The following is a 12,897-nucleotide window of genomic DNA, read 5'->3' on the forward strand; positions in this document are numbered from 1 at the left end:
AATCCTAAAGGGTTTGGACAGGCTAGATGCAGGAAGATTGTTCCCAATGTTGGGGAAGTCCAGAACGAGGGGTCACAGTTTGAGGATAAAGGGGAAGCCTTTTAGGACCGAGATTAGGAAAAACTTCTTCACACAGAGAGTGGTGAATCTGTGGAATTCTCTGCCACAGGAAACAGTTGAGGCCAATTCATTGGCTATATTTAAGAGGGAGTTAGATATGGCCCTTGTGGCTACGGGGATCAGGGGGTATGGAGGGAAGGCTGGGGCGGGGTTCTGAGTTGGATGATCAGCCATGATCATAATAAATGGCAGTGCAGGCTCGAAGGGCCGAATGGCCTACTCCTGCACCTATTTTCTATGTTTCTATAATGAAGTAGATTTGGGGCTGCTTGGTGCTTTGAAGTATTCCCTAGATTTTAACTGATGTTATCAATTGTTGCATCATTCACACTAGGCAATGAAGGTATGTGATAGATTTACAAAACCTCAATAAAATTCAATAATCTTAAATACCTTCACAGCATTTTTGCATTCATGTTATTTTACAATTCTGAGTCATCTTATTGATATGTATGTCATTGATTTTTCACAACTAGTTTCTAGAATACATTTCTCAATTTAGTAAATTAAATGCCAGTTCCTGTTATGGCATAGAAAAGTGGATAAAAAGCATGATGCAGCAAGGCATTCCTAGGAGTTGGGAAAAAAACTAATGGTGCTTCATTGACCAAGATTGCCATTTAATCAAATTTAAAATTTCAGATATCAAGTAATTCACACCAAATAATTTCTAAATATATAAATCATGTAAATTAGTGCCATAGATTCTCAGTCTAAGACATATCACTGAGTACATCGTGTGCTGTCTATGTCATATATAACATTTTTACAAGATCACTTGTATTTTAAATTAGGCTATTGGAAAGCATTGAAAGTATTTGACTACATTTTGATCCTTGAAATAGAGATGTTCATTGTCATCAAGAATACTTGCATCAGAACTTCAGGAAACTTCACATTAGTGATTAAAATTGCTAAATTAAGAGTCGAAAAACTGTGAGCATTTTCAAAATAAATTGCTTTAAAACTCTAATATTTGTGATTCCCAAAAGTTGTGGATGTCTAGCTAGTAGATAAAACAAGTAATTTCTTATAACACTAGCAGTCCAGCTAATCCTAATGTTTGAAAATCCTTCCATGTTACATGAGATCATTCATAAATTACAATATTAAACAGGCCATTCATCCCTTCCTATCAGTTCTTTATTGATTGATCACATGAACTGTTTCTTGTAACTTGTGACTGATCATTTTAGCATTTGGTAGAGTTACAAGGAACAGGGGAATCTCTTCTGACCTTACAAAACCAATTCTAACCATAACCAATTCATCCCTTCTGCTTTCCCATCCTTTTCACCTCCATTCCTTTAAATAAACAATCAGCCAGTATTAATTAGGTCTTACTAATAAGAATCATACTTCCATTAACTTGATGCTTAAATCTAATAATAGTTTTGAATAAAACATCTAAATTTAAGTAAAATAAACTGAAGGGATACAATTGACAGAACTACGGGGAACAGAATTATTAATAAACAAACAATACAATAGAAGTATATATTCTAAGATTTATTTAGTATAATGGCAAACCAGCACATAACCTTGAAGTAGTTATGTCACATCGGTGGGGAAATTGGGAGCAAGGGTGAACCCAAATGCAAGACACATCTTGTGAGGTTAATTAAATTTAGTTTATTGTTTGATATCAGGAGAGCTAGGCAGGAGCAGGAGTAGCGAACAGGAAAAGGACTCAGGACTATGACTAGGCTGGGACCAAGGGTCTGGGCTTGGACTCGGAATCGGCTCCCAGAACTAGAGGAGACATGAAGAGGCTAGGGTATGGACTCCGAACCCGAGACTGGGCAAGGACCCAGTACCTGGGTCTTGCCTTGGGCTCGGATCCCAGAACCAGGCATGGACGTGACATGGGCTAGGGAGAGGAGGAACATGGAAACACAGAGCATTGGTCTAGGGAGAGCAGGTACATGGAACTATGGACACGTACACAGAACACAGAGTCGGGACCCCTCCTTGGGTACAGGACATAGGGCCGGGACTCGCACACAGAACAGAGAGCCAGGACTCATGACCCTCCGTGGAGCAAAGGCAAGACGGCCTGACTTACCCCACGGAGGCGAGGACAAGACAAGACAGAACATGACCCCCCGCGGGGTAACAGCAAGATGGCCTGACCTACCCCACGGAGGCGAGGACAAGACACGACAAGACATGACCCCCCGCAGGGCAACAGCAAGACGGCCTGACTTACCCCACGGAGGCGAGGACAAGACAAGACAAGACACGACTCTTCGCTGGGCAACGGTAAGACGGCCAGACTTACCCCACGGAGGCGAGGACAAAACGAGGCAAAACCAACACAAATGAACACCAGACAGTACCTATCTAGCTCCGGTGATGGAACTAGACCGAAGTGCAGGTGGGGGCTGCAGACAAGGGCTAGAGGTGAGAGGGGCAGAGAAGGGATTCAGACAAGGGGGTAGGACAGGAATCACAGACTGCCAGGGCCAGGACTTGACATGGTACTTGAACGCTGCCAGGACCAGGACTTGACATGGTACTTGAACGCCACCAGGGCCAGGACTTGACATGGTACTTGAACGCCGCCAGGGCCAGGACTTGACATGGTACTTGAACGCCACCAGGGCCAGGACTTGACATGGTACTTGAACGCCGCCTGGAGCCAGGACTTGACATGGTACTTGAATGCCGCCGGAGCCAGGACTTGACTTGGAACCTCCGGGTAGTGGCGAGCTCTCGACTCGGCCCGGGAACAGTAGACAGCAGTTCTTGATTCCCTCCGGCGGGTTAACTGATGGACCCACCTTGGTAAGGAAACTTTGCAGGCTCACTTTGGCTGGGTAACTTGACAAGGTTGCTCCGGTGAGGAAAGGCGAATTACCGGCACTCGTTTCGGGCAGAGACTAGGCTTCCTCCGGCCAGATAACATCGGCATGCCGTACTTTGGTGACTTTGCAAACACTCCCGCACCGAACGGCTGAAAGCCGGAGACTATGAACTACCAGTTCAGCCGAGTGTTAATTGCCTCTAATCACCAAAGTCGAGGGACACGGGAAAACAGGGAATCAACGGTCCGGATCGTAACATAAACAAGCTAAATTTAAAGGGACCCCGATCCGGACCATGACAAGTTATGCTAATCCTGGCCAACAAATGAAGGATGAGATGGTAAAGATCAAGAAAAAAGTGGTTTACACAAAGGCAAAAAATAGGGCATAAACACTTAACAAATACCCAAAATCCAGTGGTACAAAAAGTGGATCCAAAATAAAATAACAGCAATCAGAAATATCAGAAGAAATTATTAAATAGGAAAAAGAGTGGTAGAGAGACTGAAGACCATTAGAGAGGAATCCAGAGTGGGTGGTTAAAAAAGAACACTGTTAAAAGGTAAACACGAGGAAATCTGCAGATGCTGGAATTTCAAGCAACACACATAAAAACACATAGCAACTTTTATGTGTGTTACTGTTAAAATGTACTGTTTTTCCACTAGAAACAGACAATATACTAATACTGCAAGAAAATGTAAAATGTTAAGTGAAGGGTTTAAAATAAAAATATAATTGTGAAAACTAATAGGATTTAGTTAGAAAAATTTCCAGGATCTGATAGTTATCATTGGATGGTTAGTAAAGAAAATGTGTGAAGAAAATGCAAGTGATTTAATTGGCAGTTTTAAAAATTTCTGGGTTCAGGCATTATACTTTCTTGATTCAACAACTGCAAATGTGAATCCTCTATTTCAGATGCCTGATAATGAAGGACCTGACAACTTATCATCAAATGTGGGCAGGTTCTTGAAATCTTTAATCTGAGACAAAGTCATTCAGAGGATTATTAAATATCTATCCATCCTCTGGTGCCTCTTCCTACAGCTACAATCAACTTGTTTTCTCTCTTCGGATGAAAGCTCTTGGACCCAAAATGTTAACTGTTTCCACAGATACTACCTGCCCTGCTGCGGATTTCCAGCATTTTCCATTTCTATAATAGGATTGAAAACATTTAAAGGAAGGTAGATGTGTTAGAGAGTGACAACATTACAGCAGAAGGAGTTCATATGGGCAAATGCTAAGACAAGGAAAGTTTTGAAATGTAGGTAGAAAGAACAAACTGTCACCAAAAAAACAGAACATTAAGAAACAAGTACATTGTATGAAAAATAATCCTGACACTGGCTAATGAGATTTTCATCTTCAGGGATTTAGAATTCCAAAGTAAGAAACTGATTCTTTAGCCAAAGGGTGGGGAATTTGTGGAATTTGTGCCACATGCAACTGTGGAGGTCAGGTTGTTGGGTGTATTTAAGGCAGAGATTGATGGGTTCTTGATTGGACACGGCATCAAAGGGTACGGGGAGAAGGCCAGGAACTGGGGTTGAGGAGGAGGGAAAAAAAGGATCAGCCATGATTTAATGGTGGAGCAGACTCAATGAGCCAGATGGCCTAATTTTGCTCCTATGCCTTATGGTCTTATGCATCAAGTTTTACAGAGCTTTGACTCAAGCCCATTTGAAGAATTTATATTCGGTGTTGAATATCAAATCCCGGGAAAAATATTCTGATCTTGGAAGGGAACTGCATAAATTTATCTGTATGGTTGTAGGACCTAAAGTGTAATATTGTATAGCTGTGTTCCTTGGCTTCGGAAGGCCTCAGTGATCTAACTGAGTTATTACAATGATGGAGTAATTTGCCAATACTGATGTAGGGAAATAATTTTTTTTCATTGGTGAGGGAATCCTGAAAGGAGCAGCAAAATCTTAAAGTGAGATTTAGATCATTTTGGATTAAAAACAGAAAACACAATTTTGCACAAATTGTAATGTAAATCTTGCCCAAAAGATTGGATGTGCTGGACAAGTTGAAATATTAAAGACAACGATGGATTTTCTTTTAATGATTAAGTGATAATAAGGCAAAGCTGGTGAATTACAGTTTGATTCAACTGAGTGCCAAAACTCTCATGAGAGGCTGAATGGCTTAATCCTGATCCCATGTAGATTATGTCTAAACTTGACATTGTAAGTAACTAAAATGAATTGAAAAATTTTTTAAATATTTGCATATTTGCTTTGCGTTCAAAGTATATACCACAATATACTACCCTGAGATTCTTTTTGTGGGCATTCACAGTAAATGCAAAGAAACACAAAAAAGTCTACTGTATGATTAACTAAACACAAAAACAAGCTGGGGGAACTCAGTAGGTCAGGCAGCATCTATGGAAATGATTAAATAGTTAATGATTCAGGCTGAAAGCTTTCTACAAGACTGGAAAGGAAGGGGGAAGACACCAAAATAAAAATGTTGGTGGAGGGGAGGAGGACTAGCTGCAAGGTGATAGGTGAAGCCTGGAGGGTAGGAAAGGTAAAGAGCTGGAGAAAAAGGAATCTAATGGAAGAGGAGAATGGACCATGGGAGAAAGGGATGAAGGAGGGGACCAGGGGGAACTGATAGACAGGTGAGGAAAAGCGGTAAGAGGCCAGAGAGGCGAATAGAAGAAGAGGGAAAGGGGAGGGAAAAAAATTACAGGAAGAAAAAATCCATGTTCATGCCAACAGTTTGGAGACTCCCTAGATGGAATATGATGTTTTATTCCTCCGCCTTGAGAGTGGCCTCCTCATGGCAAAAGAAGCCATGGACCATGTCGAAACGTGAATAGAGATGGGAATTAAAATGGTTGGCCACAGGGAAATTCTGCTTTTAGCGGATGGAGCGAAGGAGCTCATCAACATTTTCCTCCATTTACATGCATTGAGTCTCACCAGTGTAGAGGAGGCTGCATCGGAAGCACAGCATATAATAGACAACCAAACGAGTTGTAAGTACACAAAAAGAAAAAACAAATAATGAATAAATAAATAATATAGAGTACAAAATCACTACTTTGTTTAGATGGTTCAAAACAGGTTTCTTAAAGGGAAATGACAGGCTGCAGATTGCAATGATAGTACTTCAGAAGTATATGTAGAAAGTTTGTGAGCTGTCCGCAAAACATCACCATGTATCTCCAGCACCATCTTGACTTTTTGTCTGCATGATCTAATACATTTTTTCAGGTTGCCTTTCAGAAGCATCTATAAGCAATTCAGTAACAAGACGATGGGAGGGGATAAAATCATTTAACATGCACAAATTGCTTTTCTCTGATCTATCTCACTACCCTGAAACATTGATTATATTTGGATGCTAACTATCCTGCTGAAATTCTCCCAACATTTTCTGTGTTTAATTTTGGAAATCCAATATCTGCAGTTTCTTTTGCTGCAAGTGCTGATATCATGGTCTGCTTTTTAATTGTACAATATTGAATATATAATCAGCAACAATTATATGTTTTGTTTACAACTCTTACATAGCAATTCAGAAGATTCGGTTGGTGTGCTGTGTGTCACTAATGACCCAATATGAAGTAAGGGCTTTGATTTCAAGGTCATAAGCAAACAGATTGTGCTCACTACTGATTTGAAAACTGCTGCCCACAGAGATTCAGCAGTCTCCTGAGCATTAATTCCTCACGTTCTGGCATCACACTGAATCTACTGGTATCTGTCTGTGGTCATTAAATGGGCTCACTAAGCCAATCCAATTGAAGAATGTCACAAACACCATATTGGCAATTAAAATACAGGAATTGTTTAAATTACATTTTCAGAGCCAGAGAGGATGTTGAACAGTAATTATGACTTGGAACATAGTTAAGATCCAATCTCCAGTTTAATTGTATTCTATGATTTTTATGGCAGAGAAAAAGCGGGATATTGATTGTTAAATCACTGACTCCATGATCATTATATCTGAAAAGTCCTTTGCACTGTAGCCCATGAAGGAGCAAGCCACCAGTGACAGCACCTTCCAGTTTTTTTTATATACATGAAAGAGTGTGTTATTTCCAATAGTACACAAAAATAACTGCAAAGACTGACTACCTCCCATTATTACAGCAGCATATTCTGGTTCATTAGCTTGTTTGTTGTCTAAACGGACACTGTCTGGCTGGATAAATAATTCCAGCATTGCTGAATATTGTGCATCTGTGGGGCAGTTTTCATACCTCTAACATTGTACACATGCAGAACAGAACATCATTTCTGCGAATAAGACAAGGTCAATAAAATGGCTAATAACTATAAGCCAGCAATTGTGGAATACATTTCAAAACAGGAATGACCGACAGAAATGAACCATACAGTCAGTCACAGTGGTGTTAGGGGAAAAAAATTAAAGTAAAACAAAACATTTAGATCCCAATCTTATTTTTGTGGATCAAGAAGCTTCAATTCAAAAATAGCTGCTGATAGCTTTTTAAAACATAGTGGTTTAGCTACTCTGCTGGAACATGCCATATTTATGATATATTTTTATATTCCACTGAACAAAGATAAAGCAGTAAAGAATAAATTGCAATCCAATTAATCTTTTTGAAGTACAAAAGCCATGTCAATACAAGTTGGCTATATATAATTCTCCCTTAAAAGATTATTTTTCATCATAAACCTGCTTTTTTAAAAATTGTAATCAAATTTGGAAATCCACAAAGTAACACATAAAACATACATGCCTGTTCATGCTGGTTTTTAGTAAATGTGTAAAATATATCTAGATAATATGCAAAGCATTAATTTTATTACAAAAAGTTGCAACATTGTTATCATATTACATATTTCTGACTAGAACTGTTTATTCAAATACTTAAATAGATTTCTCTGCTAGCTAAATTATTTCATGTACTTTATGCCTGAACTCTTTCGATGACTTTTGTGGGTTGGTATTTACATTCAGTGTTTTTCACTTTTTTTTGCCGGTTTACACAATTTGTTTTGTTTAATGTGTTGGTGGTGGAGGTGGGGGGGGGGCGGTTGTTGATGTCTTTCTTTGAACAGTTCCATTGTTTTCTTGTTTCATAGCTGTCTGTGGGAAGAGGAATCTCAGGTTGAATACTGCATACATTCTTTGAAAATAAATGAACTTTGAACCTTTTAGATGGGTGTTCTCGACTTACACCTTCCAAAATTCACATTAGTGTGGTAGTTAGCATGGTGCTATTACAGCTCTGGGTGTTCTGGAGTTTGGAGTTCAATTCCTGCTCCATCTATAAGGAGATTGTATATTTTCCCTGTGAACATGTGGGTTTCCTCTGGGTGCTCTCATTTCCTCCAACAGACTACAGACCTACAGTTTAGGAGATTAATCAGTCATTGTAAATTGTCCTGTGATTAGGCTAATACTAAACAGGTGTGTTGCTGGGTGGTGCGGCTCGTGGGACTGTTCCGTGTTGCATTTCAAAATGAATAAATAAATTCTAAATAAAATGATCACATGAAACAGTTCCGCCATCTGGGAGCTTTTTTTAATCAGAGCCTGGCTGCTCTTGATGTAGTTACTGAGCATTAAATCTCATTGCAAAATCTAGATACTGTATATCACAGTAGATTGGAGTGAGTTTAGACTTGATCATCATAGTATGGAAATGTTGGGATTCTATGAAAATAGAATTTATTCATTAAGAAAATAGAAAGCATTGATTTGCATAGAGCTAAGCAAGAATAATGCAATTCCATTTATAAGTAGCACTTTGGTTTGTTCATTATATTGGGTTACCTAAGTAGGTATTTTCACATCTTGATACTTAGCTGTGGCTCAGTGGCTGGACAGTTAGTGTTGCAGCTGCACAGATTCAGCAGCCCAGGTTCAACTGTAATTATGGGTGTCAGCTATTTTGGGTTCTCACGTTCTTAGTCTAATTGCATGACTATCTGTAGACACTCCAGATTCCGCCCACATTCCGAAGTTAAGCTTGCTGACGAGTTAATTGGCCATTGTAAATTATCCCCGATGTAGGTGGCAGAATTATGGGTCAATTGATGGGCATGTGAGAGACTATAGATTATAACAAATAGAGGAATGGAATTGATGGGATTGCTTTGAGAGCTGGTAGAGACTACAGAGGATTAATTGTCTCCCATGTCTTAAATATTTCATTTTACACCTACTATAGTAATATTGTTTTAAGATTATTCTATTTTTAACAAAAATTTAAAAGATAATTATTTTGTCTTATATTCAATAATTTGTGGCCCACAAACCAAGATAGTTTTATCAGAAAGTGACTTTGGGTGAGATTAGTAGACAATAGTCAGCACTTTACCATTATGTGCCATACTTGCCGACTCCAACCCGTTTGAGAATTTGTACTACCATACAGTGAAATAAATAATATCCGATGCAAAGTCCATTTCATGCTTCATTTGCTAATTAAATCAACAGCTAAGCATTGATTCACCGAAGGCTGCGTTAGTTCAACAATTAAACCACAGGAAACGCAAATAAAAATGAACAGAAATGTTGTTGCATGCTGAAATATCGCTGAGTATAAACTGTAGTATTGCATCGAGACTCACGATGATCACTAACAAAAATACAACTCAGAAATGTAACTTGGATCTCAAAATATTTGAGACAGATTTTATGGGATACTGTACACAGTCACGGGATACACCACTTCCTGTTTCTCCATTTAAAGTGGAAAAATCTAAGGACTTCCGAGAAATAGAAAAAAACTTTTTATTGATTTTGATTTGGAACTACAATTTTTAAATGCACATGGTATGTCCTGATATTTGATTGATTATAGAATTCTTTCAAGAACTATTCAATTCCAATCAACATATAGAACAAAATAAAGAATGGCAATTCACGTGATCTTAAGTAAAAAAAAACAGAATTACATATAATCCGCAGGACAAACGTAGGACGTTCAGACCAACAGGTTTGTGTTAGTATTGTGTTTCCATAGGACCCCTCTCCCACTGTTACAACATCACCTTCCTTTCATTCTTATGTTCTTATCTAATATAGCCACAAATTAATGTATGCCACATGCATTGATTATTCCTTATGGCATAGAATTTCACATTCTTACTTTTTCCCCTACCATATACATAGGACAGTCACCTATCCTTGACCCTACACTACAGTATCCAGTATAGAAGCGGTTGCTCTCTCCCTATTTCACTGAAACGAATGAAAGGGGGATGCATTGACGGCATTAAAAGGAAAAACGCTGTTCAGCGCTAAAATAAATTTCAGCCCCTGAGATGCCTTTCTTCCTCCGCGATTTTAACTGTTCCTAGTATCCGGCTGTGTGAAAAGGTACCCTCCTACTACAACAGGCACAAATGGCAAAAGGTGTTGTCAGACCGTCGAGCTTTGAGTTCACACAGAAATACCCTGCCCTTGAGTAGTTCTCATAAACTGTTGGGTTAAATACCACTCCCAAAAGAACACAAATGTAGAGAAGCCTTAAAGTGTGCACAAAAGACAAAAGTTAATGTTTCAATAACATTGAGAACATGTCACTTAAAAACATGAATAGAACTTGTATTTTAAAGTGTTATTGAAAAGCAAACTTAGGCACAGAAGTCGAGAAGAATTCAAATGCAGCTGAAGTTTACAAAGCGGGAGTAGACTCTGATGGTCACTGTAACTTTATCAAATGCCGGTAAGGACAGACTACATGATAAAGAAATCTGCACCAATACGGCAGTGAGGTGATTATAGACAGTGCAGTGTTACATTTCCCATCAGAAACTGGGGCTAGATGTAAATCTACCACCACCACCCCGTAATATTCACTGGCATTGCAAGCCCCAGGTCGAGGAGACTGACTTTGAAACTGGTCACGTCCCACCGTGTCTTTACTTACAGGCAACTCTTCTGCTTGGACTGGAATGCCAAGACGAGGAAGACAGAAAATCAATGGCAAAAGAAGAGAGATGGACATCCTGCAAAGTTAACCTTTTGCTGACAAATGGCATGTTTCTATCAGCAGTGGCAATATGTACACTCTGTACAGAATGCAAGTTCCATCTGCTAGGGGCTGTAGAAAACCAGGAATTACAGATTCAGCACCATGGAGAATGCAAAATGAGACCAAATGCACTGCCAGATCTAGACTCTGAAAGAGTCTATTTCCCAACACAACCCTTCGCTTGAGTGTTGGATACAACACACCCTCTTCCTCCAACACGGATTCTGTCGCCCTTGCTAGAGTATGTTGACGCTGGATACATTGTCGGAGCTGTATTGGCAGTGAGCATAACACGCCAACAGCAATCGGCTTTTCGGCTAAAAAAAATGACGGGTGCTCAATTCGGTACGACCCTGGCAAATATCTGTGTCAGCGGAGTCACACTGCGGCGTCGGCTTTGCGGTAGTCCGCCCGCTAAAATATTTAACTGCCCTGCATTGTGAATTATTTCTGATACTTAAACGTTTATGTCACATTGCTGTTTCATAACATCAAAGAAAGAGCAGCTGCTTGGAGATGGTCTGGGGGTGGTGGAGTGGGCGGAGGTGGTCCTTGCTGCTGTAGCATTGATCGAAGCAACCCCCGGCCATGACCCGTATCAGCTGGTTTGAAAATCTGCCACAAGACCTCGACTCATATGGTTCATTTTATACAGATGCTCCGAGTGTTCCTATTCTCTCGCGTACGTAAATCTGGGCTCATTTCACAAAATCATACATGGGCCGTGATAAATGGGTGAGCGCATTTCACATTACATCTGATGGGGACTCAGAGTAAAGGACTATCGCAGCATCGGTTAGTAAACCTGGAAGGATATTTAACCACTGACAGTTTGTTGGTAAATTAATGAGCAAGGAACGCCAATGTAAGTCAGCGCCTCAGCGCCGAGTGATTTTTTTTTTGGATGGGGGTGTGCGGGTGTGCTCTTATCGAGACACTGAAAGCCTGACACCTAGGGAATATTGATGGGGTTCTCTCATGTTGAGTGATAATCAATGCGTGAGCTCTTCTGCAGTTCGCCTTGAAATGCCGAGCCGGTCATCGAGAAGCCGTTTGGGAAGCTATGATATAAAACTTTCTTCAGCCGCCAATATCGGGTTCCCTTCAGAGTAAGAATTGACCGAAAGGCTGCGACTTTGGCACCACCGGCTCTGCCCGAGCACCTTAAGCAGGGTGGGATCGAGTTCGGGTCGGAAATAATTCCTGTACTTCTCTCCTAATTAACAAAACGATCAACGGTTTTGTTCGGGTTTAAAATAGAACGAGCAGACAAAATACCTTCGGATAAATGAGCCAGGGTCACAGCTACATCTAACAAGACGCACGTTGTGCTTTTTATTGACAGTAGAGCTCTGATCCTACCTTTCTCACAGCAGTGAAGCCGGTATCTGCAGCAACTCGCCGGGCTATATCGTCTCCGCCTCGGTGCAACTCAACCAAGAAGTGGTTGGTGTAAAGCTTCGGGTGGATCGCCGACGTTGCAAATATGATCGCAGTGAGCAAAATAAGGACAAACGTGACCCCATCCTTGGCATACTCCCGCTGCATCTCTTCCGTGTAAAAAGCACTGGGCTGTTAGGGCAACGAAGGAAGCAAGGAATGAAACACAAACGTTAGCCAAGCCACTCACTGCACTTATTGAATCCGGGCGGAGTACGGAGCTATGTAGTTCAGGAGACAGCCTAACCCTTCTGTGTGTGGTGGTTAAAAGGAGCCCGCATTTTTACCGGTTGATCTATAATTCATGAAGAAATCACCGAGCTTTCTCACTGGATCACGTCGCAGCCGCGTCAAAGCGATTAAACATTCAGAATATTACCCAGCAACTCAAAGCGAGGGGGAGGTGGGACTACAGGGAGGTAAGGTCATGAACGCATTTCAGGGAGGGAAAAACATGCATGGTTTATATCGTTCCACAACACGGTAAAATAGTTGTCCAAAAAGATCATGTTAAATATTACTGGGCATCATAATGGCGCGAAG

The 12,897-nt window shown here is 40.4% G+C and overlaps 1 protein-coding gene across 1 annotated transcript in view; it reads right to left on the reverse strand.

Annotated features, from left to right (window-relative positions):
• The window catches only part of pcsk2 (proprotein convertase subtilisin/kexin type 2), a 78,038-nt gene extending 65,476 nt beyond the window's left edge, over positions 1-12,562 (reverse strand). Inside the window, exon 1 of the mRNA XM_072267078.1 lies at positions 12,277-12,562. Coding sequence (XP_072123179.1) covers positions 12,277-12,462 — 186 coding nt within the window. The 5' untranslated portion in view covers positions 12,463-12,562. The remainder of the gene's footprint in view (positions 1-12,276) is intronic.
• Positions 12,563-12,897: the final 335 nt, after the last annotated feature.

Source organism: Mobula birostris, chromosome 8 (assembly GCF_030028105.1).
Source record: "Mobula birostris isolate sMobBir1 chromosome 8, sMobBir1.hap1, whole genome shotgun sequence".
Taxonomy (NCBI): Eukaryota; Metazoa; Chordata; class Chondrichthyes; order Myliobatiformes; family Myliobatidae; genus Mobula; species Mobula birostris.